Below are 21,648 nucleotides of genomic sequence, written 5' to 3'. Positions count from 1 at the left end.
CCCAACCCCTCTACCTACCTCACACACTTATCTTCTCACGACTCTTCTTCTGAGCCATCGGAGCCATACGGACTTGAAACAGTAACTCTGTTTCTCTCTCCACAGATGCTTCAAGACCTGAGTTTTTTCAGCATTTTCTGTTTTAATTTCAAAAATTCATCTTCCACAGTATTTTGCTTTTATACTTATCTTCTCCCTGGCTTCCCAAATTAGCTGGGACCTTGTACCTGGTTTCCAGCAGCTAGTGCTGTAAAAAGTGGGCATGGCTGCACTCCCCTGACCCTGCTGTTCTGCCGTGGAAGCTGCTGCACTGCACATTTCTCAATAGACCCAGGACAAAAGAATTGGGCGAGAAATGTGCAGCTCCTGACCTAGGTAAATAAAAAGGAGCGGAGAGGCAATCAGACTTTGATTGCCACTCCACAGAAGTTCTGGCCCAACGTTTTAGATCGCGACCTTTCATCATGTCCTATTTTCCTACCTGTTTCTCTCATTCATATTCCACTTCATGATCATTTATCCAGGGACTGTTTTTACTACTTTTGTCCTTCTAATACCCTTTTACTATACAACTGATCTGCCTTCAAATCTCCTTGTAGATTTCTGATGCCTGACTATGCTGGCCATTGTCAACAAACACATTTTTACTTCCAGCATTGTTAAAACCTGTTTGCAGACTTTTAAGCAGATTAACTATTTCCTTGTGATAGTGGTTAAATAGCAGACTGTGCACTTTCATGTGTTGCTCTCTCTTCTCATTCCATTTTGTTCAGCCCTATTAAAGTTTTGCTTATCCTTCTGAGGTTCTAGTTTGGACAAATGGCCTACGCTCCTAATGTTAACATTTCCCTACATAGGTTTTGGTGAATCTGCTGTGCATTTCCAACTTTTTCCAATTTGCACTTCAGAGTTTCAGCAATTGTAATTTTTTTTCTCTCAAGTAATTATTTTTGGCAATTATGTCTTTCAAGTAACCTCACCATGTCGCCCCAATCCTTGTAAAAATGGAGCAACATGCAGGGCTGGGAAGAAAGGAACCTTCACCTGCAACTGCCCAGGATTATTCAAAGGGGAACTATGTGAAATAGGTAATATTACTGTTCATACTAGCTGCGGCTGATAATGTAATATAAATCTATTCACAGTGGATCAGTTAAATCATTTCCATTACTGTAACTTCTATTCACATGAAACCATTTACTCACAGTACATAATATTCCAGCCCCTTAACATACAATTGTGTTTTGGAAACATTAAGCCATTTGTAGAGAATTCATTTTGCTGAGAGGTTATTATATGACCCAGTAGTCCCACTGGACTTCAGGCACACAGACTCCATGCTCTGGAATTTCTTCTCCAACTTCGATAAACATTTAGAAACATAAGGGTAATTTTCACCTTCATGGTTTGAGTTATACTGGGTTGAACAAGTGACAAAGATGACTAGAAAAGCTAGAGGAAAGTTGGAATCCTTAAGAAATTAGTCCAGCTTGCCACAGTTAAAATGTCATTATGTTAAACATGTATATCTCCCAATGATGGAATATTGCACTCTGTTTGACAGGCTTCAGAGAAAATTCACCCCCTGATTTTGGACTAAGTATAGGGCAGATTCATATAAACTGCTGAAATGGATATCGATTGTCTACGCTCACACAATACAAGAGATATATCTGGCTAACCTGTCAGATCACTGAGAGATTGTGTTTGGAGAAAGTGCCACCTAATGTCCCCTAAATCCACAGTAGAACATGCATTCCAGGAAGGGCTTGGTGTAAGGCAGAATCTCCCCCTCGAAGTCATCATCAAAAGCAGCACTTATAGGGTTGGGATCATGGACAGGAAATGTTGTCAGATTTGCCATACCCAGGCTTTCATCAGCATCCAGAGCACAGTCAGTACAGCTAGGTTTGATTCCACCAAGTGCACCTGCTGACTCTGCAGCAGATGTGAGGCCCTTGTATGAAGGCTTCATAACACTATTGATCCAGGCAGCTACACTCTGGATCTGTTGCCAGTGACTTGGAAACTCACCGTTTTCTAACAATTGGAAAATCTTTTCTTGGCCTTGTAAGGCTGACCTGGGCCAACAGGGGAGTTCCGAACGGTCACAATCCAAGCCTAAATGCTAGCATATCTGGCTCATGGATTTTCAGGGCCATGCCCACCTGGATGTCCTTGTCCACAAGTCAGTGCCGCAGGCAATTAGGAACCCTAATGGAATGTCAGCCTTTATTGCAAGAGGATTTACATACAGGAGTAGTGAAGTCTTGCTTTAATTGTATAGAAGCTTGGTTAAACCGCACCTGGAGTACTGTGTGCAGTTTTGGTCCCCTTACCTCAGAAAGGATATTATTGCCATAGAGGGAGTGCAACGAAGGTTCACTAGACTTGTTCCAGGGATGGCGGGACTGTCTTATGAAGAGAGATTGGGGAAACTGGACCTGTATTCTCTAGAGTTTCGAAGAATGAGAGGTGATCTCATTGAAACCTACAAAACACTTAAAGGAATAGACAGGGTAGATGCAGGTAAGGTATCTCCCCTGGCTGGGGAGTCTAGAACCAGGGAACACAATTTCAAAATAAAGGGGAAGCCACTTAGAACCAAGATGAGGAGAAATTCCTTTACTCAGATGGTTGTGAATCTTTGGAATTTGGAATTCCCAGAAGGCCATGGAAGCTCAGTCATTGAGTATGTTTAAGGTAGAAATTAATAGATTTCTGATTTAACAATAATGTAGAGGGTTATGGGGATAGTGTGGGTAAAAGGCATTGAAGTGTTCGATCAGCCATGATCATATTGAATGGCGGAGCAGGCTCGACAGATTGAATGGCCATCTCCTATTCCTATGTTCCTATGCAATAAACCTAGGTCTCCATAATGGAAACATGAAAAGCTGCTGTACATTAATCACAGCATTCTGTAGCCTGATGGACAAACAATTAGTATGGTCAAAAGTTCACTATGAAAGGTTTTTGATTCGTTGCTTGCGTATGAGCATCAATGGCAAGGCCGGCATTTATTCCCCATCCCTAATTGCCCTTAAGGAGGTGGTGATCAGCTGACTTCTTGAACCACTGCAGTCCACGTGGTCTAGTTACACTCACAATGCTATTTTGGGGAGTACCAGGATTTTGACCCAGCAACAGTGAAGGAATAGCAATATAGTTCCAAGTCAGGATGATATGTGTCTTGGAGTGAAAATTGCAGTTGGTGGCATTCCCATGTGTCTGCTGCCCTTGTGTCTTTAGGTGATAGAGGTCGAGGGTTTAGAAGGTGCTGTCGAAGGAGCCTTGGTGAGTTGCTGCAGTGTATCTTGTATATGATCTGCAGTGGTACAGGGAGTGTATGTTTAAGGTGGTAGTTGTAGTGCCAATCAAGTAGACTGCTTGTCTTGTGTTGAGCTACTTGAGTGTTTTTGGAGCTATGCCCATCAAGGCAAGTGAACAGTATACCTTCGCACTCCTAACTTGTGCCTTGCAGGTGTGAACAGGCTTTAGAGAGTCAGGAGGTGAGTTACTCACTGCAGAGTTTCCAGCTTCTGACCTTTTCTTGCAACCACAGTATTTATATGGTTGATCTAGTTAAGTTTCTGGTCAATGGTAAACACCAGGATGTTGAAGGTTGGCAATTCAGCGATGGTAATGCCATTGAATATCAACGGGAGCTGGTTAGATTCTCTGTTCTTGGTGATGGACTTTTCTTGGCACTTGTGTAGCACACTTGCCACTTAGCAGCCCAAGCTTGGTCTTGCTGCATGCAGGCATGGATTGCTTCAGTATATGAGAAATTTGGAATATAACCGAACATGGTGAATCATGAGTGAACATCCCCAATTCTGACCTTATATTCGAGGGATGGTCATTGATGGAGCAACTGAAGGTGATTGGACCAAGGGCACTACACTGAGGAATTCTCGCAGTGATGTGAGATGACGCCAAACATCTTCCTTTGTGCTAGGTATAGCTCCAACCAGTGCAGAGTTTTCCCCCGATTCCCTTTGACATCAGTTTTGCCAGGCCTCCTTGATGCCACACTCGGTTAAATGCTGCCTTGATGTCAAGGACAATCACTCCCAACTCACCTCTGAAATTCAGCTCTCTTGACCATGTTTTGATCAAGGCTGTAATGAGGTCTGGAACCAAGTGCTCCAAATTGAGCACCTGTGAGCAGATTGTTCCTGAGTAAATGCCAATTGATAGCACTGTTGATGACACCTCATACACTTTGCTGATGATTAAGAGTATTCTGATGGCACAGTAATTGTGCAGACTGAATTTTTCCTGCTTTTTGTGAACAGGACATACCTGGCCAATTTTCCACATTGCTGAGTAGATGCCAGTGTTGTAACCAGATTGGAACAGCTTGGTTAAGGGCATGGCTAGTTTTGGAGCATATGTTTTCAGTACTGACAGCTGAGATGTTGTCATTACCCATGATAGCCATTGCTCTATCCAGTGCCTTCAGCTAATGCTTAGTATCACGGAGTGAATCAAATTGGCTGAAAACTGGCATCTGTGATGCTGAGGGCCTCAGGCAGAAGCCAATTTGGATCATCCACTTGACAACTCTGGCTGAAGATGGTAGCAAATCCTTTACTTTTGCATTAATGTGATGGACTCCCTCATCTTTGAGGGTGGGGTGTTTTCGGAGACGACTCCTCTGGTTAGTTGTTTAATTGTCCACCATCGGTCATGACTGGATGTGGCAGATCTTCAGAACTTAGATCTGATCCGTTGGTTGTGGGATCACTTAGTTCTATCTATAGGATTGTGCTTCCACCGTTTTGCATGCATTTAGTCCTGTGTTGTAGATTCACCAGGTCAGCACCTAATTTTTAGATATGCCTGGTGCTGCTTCTGGCATGCTCTCGTGCATTACTCATTGAACTAACGTTGATCCCATAGCTTGATAGCAAAGGTAGAGTGGGGAATATACCAGGCCATGAGGTTATAGATTATGGTTGAAAACATTTCTGCTGTTGCTGAGGGCTCACGTAGTGCCTCGCAGATGTCCAGCTTTGAGCTGCTAGAATTGTTTTGAATCTATTCCATTCAGCATGGTGGTAGTGCCAAAAAACACAATGGAGAGTGTCCTCAGTGTCAAGATGGGACTGCATCTCTACAAGGGCTGTGCAATGGTTACTCCTACCAATATTGTCATGAACAGATGCATCTGCAACAGGTAGATTGATGAGGATGAGGTCAAGTAGATTTTTCACTCTTGGTTCTCCCAGCACCTGCTGCAGATCCAGTCTGGAAGATTTGTCCTTCATAATACAGCCAGCTCAATCAGTAGTGGTGTTACCGAGTCGCTCTTGGTGATGGGCACTGAAGTCCTCCATCTAGAGTACATTCTGTGCCTCTATGATTAATCAGTTGATGAAGGGCGGTAGCTGATAATCAATAAGAGGTTTCCATGCCTCTTTTGTTTGACCTGATGTCACAAGACTTCATGATGTCTGAAGTCAATGTTGGGGACTCCCAGAGCCACTCCCTCCTGACTGTACAACACTATACTGCTACCTCTAGCGGGTATGTTGTGCCCCACCTACTGGAATGGTGATGGAAGAGTCTGGGACATTGGCTGCAAGCTATGATTTGGTAAGTATGACTATGTCAGACTGTTGCTTGACTGATCCAAGGGACAGGTCTCCCAGTCTTGGCACAAGCCCCCAGATGTTGGTGTGGAGGACTTTACAGGGTTGACTGGGCAGGGTCTTTGTCGTTTCCGGCATGTAGATAGATGCCGGGGTGCTCTGTCCAGTTTCATTCTCACTTGGTTGTTCTGTAATGGTTTAATACTACTGAGTGACTTACTAGGCAATTAAGACTCAACCACATTGCTGGTAGATCTGGAATCACATTTTATCCAGATAGGGTAACAACAGCAGATTTCCTCTGAAGGGTATTAGTGGGTCAGATGGGCTTTTAGAAAGAAGCCATAGCTTCATGATCAGGACAGGCAGCAAGGAAAGGGTGGTGGGGTAGCTTTGTTAGTACAGGATGGAATAAGTACAATAGCAAGAAATGATCTTGGATCGGGAGATGTAGAATCTACATGGGTGGAGGTAAGAAAAAACAAGGGGAAGAAGACACTGGTGGGAGTAGTTTCTAGGGCCCCTAACAGTGGCTATGCTGTAGGACAGAGAATAAATCAGGAGATAATGAGGACATGTTAAAAAAGGCAATACATTAATCATGGGTGACTTTAATCTTCATGTAGACTGGGAAAATCAAATTGGCAGAAGAAGCCACAAGCAAGAATTCATAGTGTATTCAGGACAGTTTCCTAGAACAATATGTCCAACCAGGGATCAGGCTATTTTGGATCTGGTAATGTGTAATGAGGAAGGTTTAATAAATGATCTCAGAGTAAAAGATCCCCTAGGAACAGTGACCATAACATGGTAGAATATAGTATTCAGTTTGAGAGTCAGAAACTTGAGTTGAAAACAACTGTGCTAAACATAAATAAGGGTAATTACAAAGGAATGAGTTGGCTGGAGTGGACTGGGAAAGGAGTTTAGCAGAAAAGATGGTTGAGGAACAATGGCAGATGTTTAAGAAAATAGTTCATGACTCACAACAGAGATATATTCCAGTGAGGAAGTAAGATACTAAGAAGGGGGTAAAATGGGAGAAAATCAACTTTGAGGTTAAACTAGCAAGTAATATAAAAACAGACAGTAAGAGCATCTTTAAATATATAAAAAGGAAGAGAGAGGCCAAAGTGAACATAGGCCCCTTACAGAATGAGGCTGGAGAAAAAATAATGGGGAATCAGGAAGTGGCAGAGGAGTTGAATAAATATTTTGCATCTGTCTTCACGGTAGAAGACACTAATAGCATTCCAAAATAATCAAGGAGCAAAAGACGGGGAGAAAATAAATATAAATAACTATCACTAGAGAAAAAGTATTGGGAAAGCTAATGGGGCTAAAGGCCGATGAGTCCCCTGGGCCTGATGGGTTGCATCCTAGGATATTAAAGGAAGTAGTTACAGAGATAGTGGATGCACTGGTGGTAATCTTCCAAGAATCTTTAATTTCTGGAAAAGTCCCAGAGGATTGGAAAACTGCTAATGTAACACCCTTATTCAAAAAGGGAGGGAGACAAAAAACAGGCAACTATAGACCAGTAAGCTTAACATCTATCATTGGGAAATTGTTAGAGTATTATAAAAAATGTAATAACAGAGCATTTAGAAATGCATAGTATAATCAAACAGAGTTAGCATGGCTTCATGAAGGGGAAATCATGCCTGACAAATTTATTAGACTTCTCTGAGGAGGTAACAAGCAGTAAAGATAAAGGGCAACCAGTAGATGGAATATATTTGGATTTCCAAAAGGTGTTTGATAATGAACCGCATATAAGGCCATTTAAAAAGATGAGCCCATGGCATTGGGGATAGTTTATTAGCATGGATAGAGGATTGGCTAACTAATAGAAGGCAGAGAGTTGCGATAAGGGCGTCATTTTCAGGATGGCAACCTGTGTCTAGTGGCATGCCACAGGGAGCAGTGCTGGGACCACAATTATTTACAATATATATTAATTACTTGGATGAGGGAACTGAATGTACTATCGCCAAGTTTGCGAATGACACAAAAATAGGTGGGAAGGCAAATAGTGAGGATGACACAAAGAGTCTACAGAGAGACACACAGGTTACCTGAGTGGGCAAAAACTTGGCAAATGGAATATAATATGGGAAAATGTGCACTTTGGCAGGATGATTAGAGGAGCTGAATATTACTTAAATGGAGAAAGACTGCAGAAAGCTGAGGCACAAAGGGATTTGGGGGTCCTCGTGCACGAATCACAAAAGCTAGCATACAAGTTCAGCAGGTAATAGGGAAGGCAAATGGCATGTTGGCCTTTATTTCAAAGGGAATGGAGTATAATAATAGGAAAGCGTTGTTAAAACTATACAAGGTACTAGTTAGACCTAGAATACTGTGAACAGTTTTGGTCCCCTAATCTAATAAAAGATATACTGGCATTGGAGGCAGTCCAGTTCACTAAGTTGATCCCGGGTATGGAGGTATTTTCTTATGAGAAGAGGTTGAATAGGTTGGGCCTCTACTTATTAGAGTTTAGAAGAATGAGAGGCAACCTTATTGAAATATATAAGATTCTTAGGGGGCTTCACGGGGTAGATGCTGAGGGGTTGTTTCCCCTTATGGGACAGTCTAGGACCAGATGGCATAATTTCAGAGAAAGGGGTTGCCCATTTAAGACAGAGATGAAGGGGAATTTCTGCTCTGAGGGAATCTGTTGAATTCTTTACTGCAGAGGGCTGATGAGGCTGGGCTGTTAAGTGTATTCAAGGCAGAGATAGGCAGATTTTTAATCAGTAAGGGAATCAAAGGCTATGGGGAAAAGGCAGGAATTGGAGTTGAGGATTATCAGGTCAACCATGATCTCATTCAATGGTGGAGCAGACTCGACAGGCCAAATGGCCTACTTCTGCTCCTACATCTTATGGTCTTATTAATGAAATTAGCAATTTCTTCCAGATTTATTAATTGAATTTCAATTCCTCCTGCTGCTGAGGTGGGATTTGAACTCATATTATTAGCATTCACTGGCCTTTGGATTACTACTCCAGCAACTTTAGCACTACACCACCATCCTGCGTAAACAGAATAAGGACTGCAAATAAATGTCAGGCAAACATGTTAAGCATGTGTGCACTAATACTGCCAACATTAATTCCTAAAAACACAACCATTATAAAGTTCACATGCAGTAAAATTGCAAACACTGCTGTGAAAGATCCTACACATCTCATTCACCTGGAGCTCTCTTCTTTATATACCAGATTTAACCATTACTTTATGAATCAAGTTTATTCAACAACAGAAGTTCCCTGTTTTGGCATTCTTCAAACTTCTGTGCTCCCAATCACTACCAGGAACAAATTCACGATACATCTGTCTCTGTTGAATTTAACTTGGGCTTAATTTTGTAGTTGTGCTAGATACTATTAATACTTCAAATGTTAACTGCATCATTACTTTCCAAAATTGTCTAGACCAATATTTATATTTAAACTCAGAAAAGCTCTTATTTACGTTTTATTGTTCTGTACATTTATTTTCTTAGTGCCAAATGATTGTTACCATGGTAATGGTTTATCATATAGAGGTCTTGTGAAACAAACTGAACGGGGGAAGACTTGCTTGCACTGGAGCTCTCACCTGTTGCTCAAGGAAGCCGTTGGTACTCACATGGAGAATCCCAACAAATATGGAATTGGTGATCACAACTATTGCAGGTACTGCAGCTTTAAAACATATACTTGGGTACATTGCATTCACTGAGCTCAGTGATGATAGATTTTTAAAAATTTATATATAACTTAAAACTAATTTAATTCTCTAAATTTTTGAACCTTTTATCTATCAAATCACAAATCAGATAGTAGATTTGGGTGAGTTCAACATGTATTAGTAACTGAAATGGTGGACTTGTCAGTCAGTATATGCTGCTATCAGGAGAACGAGATTAGAATTTGGAGATCTTCAGAAATGACAAACACCCTTTTACTTAGATATCTTCAGAATGGCACTTCAGTTCTCTAAATTAGCCACAAATGTTTTTGAGCATATTATGTACATAGAATGCACTATTAGGTAAATAAAATTGTACCTTCCATTAGGTTGTATTTTCCATTTTTGTTTAAAACAGATTAAATTCCCCATTTTTCACCCCATTAACAAATCAGAATTGAACAGTTTTGGCAGGTACAATTCCTGAAAATGAGTTCACAGGCTGAATCTTCCTCAGGGCTCAGGAAAACTGACGTGTGCACTTTCTCGACTCTCAAACTGCATACCTGACCCACTTCACACACCATTTTTGTCTTTTCACAGTGCAGTTTGTGCTGGACTCAGAGAAAAGTGTGGAAGTGGGCTGGTTAGAAGGCCCACCTCAGTTCTCCAACACAGTATCTCAGCTCCTTGTGTTTAAAGCCCCCCCTAAACCTCATCCCTCACCCCCACCCACCCCTCTATGCCAGCCCACACCCCCTCAGATTGCCCATGCCACCTTTATGCCTGTGATGTATCCTTCATGCTCCCTCAATTCACCCATGCCACTTCTTTGCCCGCAATGTGTCCTCCATAGCCACTCACCCAGTATGCACTACATAAAGTCCTCAGATTCCATGCAATATCAATGAAAAATATTTTACATTCCTTGAGAAAAAATAAACCTCTCACTAAATCTAATAAAGTCCTCGATACTGAAGGAAAAATACATTCAGCCATGTGAAAAAACCTTGTAATGCTTATAATTCTATTAGTTTATGTCAACAAATCAAACACCACATAAAAGGGACAATCTGTTATTACTTCTTAAAACTGTCATTCATGCTCAGATGAATGGAACACCTACTGTGCTGAAACCCATTAGTACTTGAAACTCAGCCAGGCATTCAGAGTTACAACAGCCATCCAAACAACAGACTACTCTGTGGTGAGGAAAGAGCAGCAGGCGCTCATTCCAATTTCAAAGCAGAGTACCTATCAATCAATATAAAGGAGTAGGTGTTTAGATTTTTTTCAAATGTAATTTTTTTTTATATAAGCATCAAACCAGTTTTTTTTTTTAAATCAGCCAGCGCCATTTAGTAGAAAAGATAACAGTATAAGCTGACAGGACATTTTGTAACATTTTTCACTATATTATTTTTTTCCATTGGAAAAGCAATTTCATGCATGTGAACAAATACACAAGGCTGGTTATATGTAAAGGTCAGCTTAACTTTAAAGAGCAGATCCCAATGATGAATCACTGCAATAAAAACACATCTACATTGCAATATAATGCCTAACTACTAACATTTGAAGTTGTAAAAACGTTTTACACTTAACTTTCAGCATGTTCCCAACTCCTCAGCAGGCAGGGTGAGGCCCTTAAGTGGGCATTTATTAACTGGGCATCCTACTTAAGGGTCTCAGTTGGCAGTGGGGTGGGAAGCCTTCCCAGCACAGACTTAAGTCGGAATGGGACTACCTGGCTTACCATAGTCATGTGACTCTGCCATGAGGCATGCACTGTAAGCTGCCATTTCTACTCAGTTCAATGAAGACTCTCACTAAGACAAGTACTGAAGAAGATTGCTGTCCTTATACATGAAACATTGTGTACAGAGGTGGAGGCAAAATAGATTTTTGAACCCAGAAAAATGTGCAGAGAAGACACTGATAACCCAGGAACTCAAAGGTTCAAAATCTGCACCAAAAAAAAGCAGCTGAGAAGGATGAAGGAAATCAGGCAAAGGCTGCAAGTTTGACACAGCTCAGAAATATAAATGTGCAAAAAGCTACTAAAGACACTGGGTGACTGAACATGGCAAATTTTGTAAACTTTCTAATCCCATCTCCAGTTGAAATAAACAGCGATACGTTGCAGGATTGGCAGTTTTTCCACTTATAATTGTAAAACTATGAGATTGCAACAGACTTAATGAACAAGCTTGAACCAATAAGAGTAGCCAGACTGTTGGCAGCGGTTACCACTGCTGGTGAGGAACGCTACAAAGTGGATACCACCCTAAATCTAACAGCGAACAAAGAAAAAAGATGACAGAGATTTTGAATACCTTGAATGCACATTTTGAACCTCGAGTGCATGTTACATATGAACATTATGTATTCAACACTAGGGTTCGGAGTGAAAGCGAGACCATTGAATGATACATGACGGCAGTAACGCAGCTGGCAGAATCATGTGAATTTGGACAGCTAAAAGATGATCTGATTAAAGATAGATTAGCATTAGACGTACGAGACCCCACGGTGAGAGCAAGTTGCCCGAAAGATGAGGAACTGACACTGAAGAAAGCACTATATTTGTGTCGAAATATGGAAGTTGCGAAACACCAGCTAAAGCATATATTTGGCAGAGCAGACCAGGAGATACATTATGCTGAGAGACAGTCCAGAAACAATCACAAAGAGCAGGATGTAAATACTGCAGAGGACAGCATACAAAGGGAAAAAAAGATTACCCAACCATCGAAGGAATGTTGCCACAACTTGCCAAGGCAAAGATCTTTACTATTCTAGATGCGAAGGATGGCTGTTGGCAATTGAAGCTGGATGAAAGCAGTAGCTTTCTAACTATATTCTGGATGCCATTTGGGAGATACAGATGGCTGTGCATGCCATTTGGCATTTCCATGGCTCCAGAAGAGGATCAATACAGACAGCATGAGATAGTCAGTGATCTTCCTGGAGTGGATGAGTAGTTTATGGGTGTGGAGACACAATGGAAAAGGCCATAGCTGACCATGATCAGAATTTAATACGACTGCTAGAGAGCAAACCAGATGAACCTGAAGCTGAACAAGAACAAATTTCAACTGAAGATGCCTGAAGTCAAGGTACTTCACGTACTGAATAGGTCATGTACTGACAGCAAAAGGTCTTCGCCCGGATACTGACAAGGTGAGAGAGCTGTAGCAGCAATGCAGTGGCTAACAGAGTGAAAGCAGTGCAACGATTTCTTGGGGTCATGAACTATTTAACTAAATTTTTGCCTATTTTGTCATCAGAGTGTGAACCAATATGCAAGCTCACTGCCAAGAGTGTGCTGTAGTATTAGGGCACAGAACAAGGAACAGCGTTCACTAAAATCAAACAACTGGTGATGACAAAGCCTGTGCTGAAGTACTATGACATCAATGATGAAGTCACCTTGCAGTGTGACACCAGCAAAACCGGTAGTAATCCTAATGCAGCAAGGACAACCAGTCGCATTTGCATCCAGGGCACTAACTCAAACGGAATGACATTGCGCACAGATTGAGAAAGAGTGCCTGGCTATTGTCTTTGCCTGTGGGAATTTTCATCAGTACCTGCTTGAGAGGGACGAAATAACAGTGGAGTCTGACCACAAGCTCCTTCAAAGCACCTTTTGCAAACTGCTATTACCTGCTCCAAAGCGACTACGAAGAATGTCATTTCATTTACAAAGATATCGTCTGGATGTGACATACAAACAAGAGAAAAAGATTTTCATCGCAGGTATGCTGTCGAGAACAGTGCTCCCCATGAAGAAAGCTGAGGAGGCTACAACAGAATGCGACATCTTCCAGATTCAACATGAAGCAGCAGCAGAAGACATGATCTGGAAGCCAACAACTCAGCAGAGACATTGAATCTGACAAACAAGCACCTTGCTCAAATCAAATGAACTACCCAACCAGATGCAACTCTCCAAGCACTACAGAATAGTGATGAAAGGATGGCCTAAGAGCATCAAGGACACACCTGTGATCACAAGAACATGGTGGCATACTGAGATGAATTGAAAGCCCAAGATGGCATTTTGTACAAAGGAAATAGAATTATCATCCCTAAGCTGATGAGAGGAGAGAAGCTGAAGCATATCCATGCAAGCTATCAAGGAAGTGAATCGAGTCTGAGAAAGGCAAGGGATGTGGTTTACTGGCTAAGCATGAGAGATGAAATTAAAGACCACATTGGGCAGTGTGTGTGCATAACAAGTACCAAGTTAAACAAGCTAGAGAGCCATTGATGACACATGACATTCCAGACAGACCATGGATGAAGTTGGGAGTAGATCTTTTACACTTTGGCAGGAACTGATTATCTTCTCACTGTTGACTACTAATCTAACTACTGGGAATTAGACCAGCTGACTTCAAAGACATCAAGAGAAATAGTTGAATGCCTGAAAGCCCACTTCAGTTGGTATGGCATTCCAGGCATCATGATGAGTGACAATGGCCCTCAGTTCACAAATGAAGAATTCAGCTGATTCACAAAGGATTTGGAAATTCAACACTACACATCATCTCCACATGATCTCCAGTCAAATGGAAAGGCTGAGGTGGCAGTGCAAATCGCCAAAGGGACTCATCGAGAAATTGAGCGAATCTAGTACAGACATATGCAAGGCAATCCTTGAGTTGAAAAACACATCGACTGAAGGCATGGAAAGTAGTCCCGTCCAGAGACTGATGTCATGTTGCACATAAATGACTCTACTAATAGCAAAAGAGCTACTGAAACCAGAAATGTTAACAGGTGTGAGTGAAAAGATCAAGGTGAAACGACAGGAAGCTAAGTTACAGTTTGACATTCTGCCAAACCATTACCAACTCTGAGCATTGGAGGGCCAGTCAGGGTGCAGATCATGCTCTCACCAGAAGTCAACCCAAGTGGAAACTTGGCACATGTGTAGAGAAATTGTCACCTCAATTGTACACAGCAGAAGTGAACAACCAAATATACCGGTGCAACCACAGGCATATGCGAACAACTAGTGAAGCTGATCCTTCACAGCAATCAGGTGGTTGGGGAGAAGGGATCTCACCAGCTGTACTGAGTACAGAACTACCATCAGTCCCAGAGGTCCATGAGTCCCCAACAACTGCAATAGAACAACAACAGTCATCAAGGCAACAAAGGCCTCAGAACGACACTCTCTGGACAAGGAACATCACCCAGACAAACAGCACACACATTCCATTAAGAGACCTGCATGGTTTAAAGCCTGTGTGTGCAATGCATGTGCAGTGACTGACTAGTAGATCAAACATTTGTCAATGCATGAGAACAATGAATAACTTGGATAACTTACAATCACACAGGATCGTGCATACAAATATGTTTTTTGTTTGCTCGGAAATGGGAGATGTTTGGGTTTTGAAAATGCAATCTTACTGAGTTTACTACCAGTGATCTACCTGGCTTGCCACAGTCATGTGACTCTGCCAATGGGCAAGCACTGTAGACTGCCATTTCTACTCAGTTTAATAAAGACTCTCACTGAGACAAGGCACTGAAGAAGACTGCTGTCCTTATACATGAGACAGAGGTAGTGGCAGGGTCCTCACCAGCCACCCACCCATCTGATTAAATGCCACCCCCTCCAGCAAACTGACCATGGGCGGGGTGGGGGGGGCATTAAATTCTGCCCAGAGACACACAATAGAAGACAGTGCCATTTTACATCATGGGGAACAAAACCCATTCTACACCAACACAACACAAAGGACATTGAAAATCAAAAGTTTTGTCTAAATGTTCAGAGGTATATCTATGTGTCACCCAAAGGGATCTTTGGAGAAAAACATGGGTAAGTTATCCAATTTTTTACCTGCTAAACATTCCCATAAAACAAGGGCAATTTATATGAACAGGTGGAATTCTCTAGCTCTCCACTCAATCATGGTCATGAGCCCATATGCATTAACTCTTACACAAATCTTTTCTTATGCTGTAGTTATCAAATTATCCTAATGCTCCTCCAGTCCACTCCCAAATTTGTTAAAAAAAAATCCCTCCCATGCTCTCATGATCACTGACACTGTACCTCCGTCGCACAGTGCTCATTTTTCTACTCTGGGGCTCTTGGCACTTGGCCGACAACTCTACATATTTCAGAAGCTTTCTTTCAAAAGCCTCCTCTCACCTTGTCTCTCATAGAATGTGAACTCCACAGTGTGCACACTCCTTGTCCACTCTGAAGGCCACAGCATTTCCACCCTCAGACTGATGCTAATCATCTGCTTTGTTACCTCAAGGTCTGCTGTGAATGTTCAATGTTGCACAACTGACAGTGAATCTTTCCTTTGCTTCCTTTCATCCTGCAACTCTTCATCTGTTACTCCTTCTTAACAAACTCAGTTACTAATTGCTGCAGGATTCAACTCCAGAGGTGAATCTAAATTTATGTTATGTAATGATTGGGGCAATATGCAGTATGTTCAGTATTCTAGAGTTAACAATTAAAAACTTGTGTTTGTAATCCAATACACCTTTTGAAAACAATATTTCATCCTTTTCTCTGAAGGCATTGTATGTATTGTTTGTTTCAAAGATAAATGACGAGGATTGGGTACAATAAAAATTAAACTAAATGATTTATTTCCAGAAATCCTGATGGTGATGAAAAGCCTTGGTGTTATTTTAAGGAGAAACGTGATAAATTAAATTGGGACCATTGTGCCATTTCTCCCTGCACTGCAGGTATGCAATATCAGAGTTAATTGCATTTGTTCCATTAGTTATGTAATTTGGATGGGTATTAGCCCTGTTTTACTGAATAAACAATAACTACACAGCAATATCACAATAACTGATACAATTAGTGTTTGCTGGTTAAGGCTGAAGTGCTAAAAGTCCAATGCTAACTGCTCTAAATCGAGACATAGAATTAAATTGAAATCCTTGTAATTTTCCCATATCAGATCCATATATTGAAGGATGAGGGCAGTACAGTAAATGAGAGGATTTTATCAAATCCTTTTCAATTTCGCTCAGAGGCACAGCCAGGCCAAAGGAATTTATTTTCTTTTACCGACAGCCTCAGATCTTCAGATCCTCAAAGAGCAATCAGAGGGACTGCCTGCTCTACCATTTATTTGTTCCAAATATCCTTGTCAACTGGTAACTTTCCACTTAAGTGAAAACCTGCCTAGACAACCGACCTATACACAAGGAGTCAAGTTTATACCTTGAGAACTGTGTATCTATCTCTTCTGTGAATCATGCTATAGTTCATGATAACTAAAGAATATAATATACAGTTGGAAAAACAACAACTTGCAATCATATCACAATGACAACAACCTTCTAGATAGTCCCCAATTATTTTCCTTCAGAATAAACTAGTCATCTATTGACATTTTACAATCTGCCTTTCCATAAGTGCAGTATTTTCTTGCTAGAGTAGGGCATTTCTGGTGTTGTCAATGGAGAAAGCACTTTTTCTTGCATTGCATCTCGTGAGCAATTGAACTGAATATGTAATTTCTGCTGAGAGTGCAAATGTAGAACAAAGACAGTTGGGTGTGTGCTTACATATAACTCCAAAGTGGTCTGAACTGTCTCAATTTGGATCTTCCAAAGTAAACCTACATCAACATAGTTTGGATTACTGTTTTAATCTTGAGACGTATTCCTTATCTTTGGGTGTCTGCAATAACTTTGATTCTTTCTGAAAATGGTGCCAAATACCACAAGTTTAAAAAAAAACCCTAAAATTAATTAGTGCTAATGCATAGAATAGATTTTGACTTTGTACTCTTTTTCCGTCATAGCACCTAAAACACAACCCCAACGGGAACCTACAGCCAGACCTGCAGCCCGATCAACTGCCACCTCTCCTACCAATGTGCGCTTTCAGTGTGGAGTACCAGAGGTCAGAGTAATCATAAGAAAAGTCTTTGGTGGAAAAAGGACAGTACCAGGAAAATATCCATGGCAGGTATCTCTACAGCTGAAAAACCGCATTGGACTTTATAAATCGGGACATCTGTGTGGAGGAACATTGATTAGACCATGCTGGGTTCTCACTGCTGCCCACTGCATTGTCCCACAGTAGGTATTATCATGTTTATACATTGTCTTGAGTTATTTTCTTACTTTAGAGATTTGCTTCCACAGAAGTGCCTTTCTGCATTTTGTAACATTTATCTATTATGTATTTACTTTCTATTACAGTTACCTATATCATTTACAGTAATTTCTTAGAAATACTGGAGTAAACACTTTTATTATAAAGTCTGATTAATTAAGTAGTTTTACCCATCTGCAGTAACTGCTTGGAGCCTCCAAGGCTCCACATTGGCAGCACATGTTGAAAGTCCAGGCATTCCTTGTTCATTATATTCAATAATGGGTCAGAAACCTCTGGGGAAACAAGCCTGAACTAATATAAAAACAAAAAAACTGCGGATGCTGGAAATCCAAAACAAAAACAAAAACAGAATTACATAGAAAAACTCAGCAGGTCTGGCAGCATTGGCGGAGAAGAAAAGAGTTGACGTTTAGAGTCCTCATGACCCTTCGACAGAACTACAAGTTCTGTCAAAGGATCATGAGGACTCGAAACGTCAACTCTTTTCTTCTCCGCCAATGCTGCCAGACCTGCTGAGTTTTTCCAGGTAAGCCTGAACTAATGTCTAGCTGAAGGGACTGAAAGACGAAAGGAAAGTAGTCATTTTAGTGAGGTTCTAAAACATACTATTATTATCTCTTTATCCACCTCTATTAATTTCATTGAGTCAAGTGAAGCACTGACTTAAAAATATGCTATTTTTGATGCATCTCAGTTGTTTTAACAGGCTTAAATATGTATAGTTTAAGATCTATGTCAAGCAGTACCAGAATGGTGTCAAGACCACCAGTTGTTATGTCATTTTGCATAGGTCTGTGTGACGGGTCTACTGATCAGCTGACTAGAGCCCAGGACAGCATAAAGGGAGTCAAGGGATCACTGGGGCAGAATAGAGAAGAATAGAAAGTAGGAAACAAAGCAATATCTAAATAGCAAAAGGAATAACAAAATATAGTGAAAATTAAAGAATACTAACAAAAAGTATTAGAGAAGTTGAAAAGGGGTAAAAAAAACAGAAAAATTGTTAAATAGTTAGGTCAGGTTCACTTAGCCATGATCCAGACTTGGATGCTTGGAACTGAATGCCAGAAGACAGGTGAGAGTTACTGCCCATAATATCAAGGTAGGGCAACAAGGAGACATAACAAAACTGAGGTTAATAGAAGTCAAATGGAAAACCGGACAGTGTTTAGAGTCATTCCTGATACAAAGAAAGATGGTTGAGATTGTTGGAGACCAATCATCACAGTCCTAGGAGATCACTTCTCAAAGAAACACTTCCTCAAAAAGACTTCCTTAGAGAAACAATTTCAACCTAACAACCTTCAGCTGAATTTTTAATTACCTGTTCTCAATCAAAAAGTTAGAAGTGCAGCTGTTCGCTGATAATCTTTTAAATGAAAACCAAATCAACAAAATTGGGATAAGTCAGGCACAGCCCCTAATTCAGGTCAGCTGTAAAACCAAGAACAAAGTTTAAAGGAAACTTACAAACTTTAAATCAAAATGTGATTAAAGGGGTCAACAAAACACCCCAGTCCCCGCGGTGCCCACCGAGCACGGAAGGCCTCGAGAGTGCCAGCAGACACCGCGTGCTCCTTCTCCAGGGACATCCGGCAGCGAACGTAGCCGCGGAAGAGGGACAAACAATCGGGCGGGACTCCCCCGTCGATCGCCCGCTGCCTGGACCTGTTAATGGCCAACTTGGCCAGGCCCAGGAGCAGGTTCACGAGGAGGTCCTCCTCCTTCCCGACCCCCTTCCGCACCGGGTGCCCATGGATCAGGAGCGTGGGGCTGAAGTGCAAACAAAACATCAATAAAAGGTTTTTCAAATAACTAAAAAGGGAGTGCAGCCTACAACACCCTATGTATACATGGTCCACGGACTCCACAAGACCGCAAAAAGGGCATGTGTCCTGAGAGTCCGTGAACCTATGCATCCTCTTATTATAAGGGACTGCTGCATGCAACACCCTCCAACCCAGGTCCCCGATAGAAAGGGGGAGGACACCTCCGTAGAGGGCCTCCCATCGGGGGCCTCCGCCGCCGGACGGCAAAAAGGCACGCCAGGGCGTGTCCGGTCGACGGACAAGGGCGAGAAAATGGAAGGTGTGCAGCAGCAGTCCGTACAAAAAGCCCCTCTTTGCCGTGCCAAAAGGCACAGAGGGCATGTCCCCGAGGCGGCTCATATTGCGGGGCACCAGCACCCGAGGGAGGGTTCGGGGCTTGGGGCCAATGTGGAATTCTGTCCGAACAGGGGAAGCCTCGGTCTGGCTTACAGGTAACTGTTTCAAGTACAAAGCTGTTTCCATCTGTTTCAGATGAAGTTACATTGTTTCATAGTTTGCCATTGTGAGATTTGAACTCTTGATCTTGGGGTTACAAACCCAGTACCATAACCACTTGACTATGATAACTCCACAGTATTCAAATGTAATCACAACTTCAAGAATGAAGTGTTTTTTTTAATTCATTTGAGGGATATGGATGTCGTTGGCTATACTGGCATTTATTAACCATCCCTAATTACCCTTGAAAAGGTGGTGATGAACTGCCTTTTTGAGCCACTGCAGTCCATGTGGTTTAGGTACACCCACAGTGCTGTTAGGGAGGGCATTCCAGGATTTTGACCCAATGACAGTGAAGGAACAGTGATATATGTCAGGAATGAGAGTGGCTTGGAGGAGAACTTTCAGGTGGTGGTATTCCCATGTGTCTGCTGCCCTTGTCCTTCTAGATAATAGCATTGTTGCGTGCCAGTCTACAGCAGCACCTAAGTAATATCCAATTTTGAACTAAGAAGTGACAGGTAATATTGACCAACATCAAGTGATGGCTTTTTGTTTGTCCTTGAAGCTGAAGATGATTATCTTTGTCATCTGAGCATTTGGCCGGGTTTTGGTAAGCATATAGTGACCGCTGAGGTGACCTACACCAGGGGAAGAATTTTCAGGTCAGCGAGCGGGGGCGGGGCTCGCTTGCCAACACGTAAAATGATGCACGGTGACGTCGGGCAGGCGTCCAGATGTCACCGTGTGTCATTTAGATTTTAAGTTCAGCGAGTGCACAATCGACTCAGCTGTGCGCCCGCCGAACTGTCAAAGGCCATTTAAATAATCATTAAAACAATTAACAGGGCTGCCCATCTGACCTGAAGGTTGGTGGGCAGGCAAAGAGCCTAGGCAGCCTTCGTAATTTTCATGGAACCTCATCCACGGGCGGGATGAGGTTTCATGAAGGTTTCATTAATTAAATAAATGTTTTTATCAAAATTCATGAACATGTCCCAGCTTATGTGACACTGTCACATGAGGGGACATGTCTTAAAATATTTCCTTTTCTTTATTTAAATTTTTAAACCTTAAACTAATCTCCCTGAGGCACCTCTGTGCCTCAGGGAGATTTCTGTGCTCTTCCTCGCCCGCCCCCGCCCCGCACAACCCCCCAGACGGGGGGTAATTTCTGCCCCAGGAATAATCTGCTGCAAATAGGACAGGATACCACAGATAATTGAGTTTTGAACATCTGGGGCTGAGTTTTCCCAGCTCCTCAGAGGCATGTTTGGAGCCAGGGTCCAAAGTACATTCTGAGAGTGACGGGTTGAGTCTCCAACCTGACACTTTCCTAACAGAGCTCAAAATGTTGCTGCCTCTCATGATAGTCACACCCAAACTTCCTTTCTTCTGGCTCCTCTGATGCCTTGGGAGTTCCTCTCTGTGTGTTTTCTCTCTGCCCCTGATCTGCACATGCTTTCCAAGGAAGCTGCACTGTTTTTTATTCGGTTGCACCAGGTGCAGAGATCATGAGCGAGCTTCTCCAGGATTCGAAATCAATATCAAAATTCCTAAAGAAAGCCTTCAGAGTCTCTTTGTAGTACTTTCTTTGACCACCATGAGAGCGCCTAGCCTCAAGCTCCCATAAAAGATTTGCTTTGGTAAGCAAGCATCAGGCATTCCAGCTACATGACCAGACTAACTCAGTTGTGGCTGTCTCATTATGATGTGGATGCTTGGTGTGCCAGCTCAGTAACTGGTATTTTGACACGTCTCTGTAATGACTAACGTTCAACTTGAACAGCAGAAAGCCCAGTCATCTACCATGACCTCAAGCGACAATATTCACTGAGTCTGTGTCATCTTGGGAATCACCACTGACAGCAGCCTAATTGTGCCAGCCGTATTAACAACATAGTCACAGAGCTGGACAGAGATTGGGTATTCTGTGATAAATGGCTCACTTTCTGACCCTAACCACCATACT

General features: G+C 42.0%; 1 protein-coding gene across 1 annotated transcript in view; it reads left to right on the top strand.

Moving 5' to 3' along the window:
- LOC121289659 (hyaluronan-binding protein 2-like) overlaps window positions 1-21,648 on the top strand; it is a 36,897-nt gene that overhangs the window by 7,013 nt on the left and 8,236 nt on the right. The window contains exons 5-8 of the mRNA XM_041209284.1: window positions 972-1,088; window positions 9,115-9,286; window positions 15,922-16,016; window positions 17,090-17,369. Coding sequence (XP_041065218.1) covers window positions 972-1,088; window positions 9,115-9,286; window positions 15,922-16,016; window positions 17,090-17,369 — 664 coding nt within the window. The remainder of the gene's footprint in view (window positions 1-971; window positions 1,089-9,114; window positions 9,287-15,921; window positions 16,017-17,089; window positions 17,370-21,648) is intronic.

The sequence above is a fragment of the Carcharodon carcharias genome, chromosome 17 (genome assembly GCF_017639515.1).
Source record: "Carcharodon carcharias isolate sCarCar2 chromosome 17, sCarCar2.pri, whole genome shotgun sequence".
Lineage (NCBI taxonomy): Eukaryota > Metazoa > Chordata > Chondrichthyes > Lamniformes > Lamnidae > Carcharodon > Carcharodon carcharias.
This window is presented reverse-complemented; position numbering and strand designations above follow the sequence as displayed.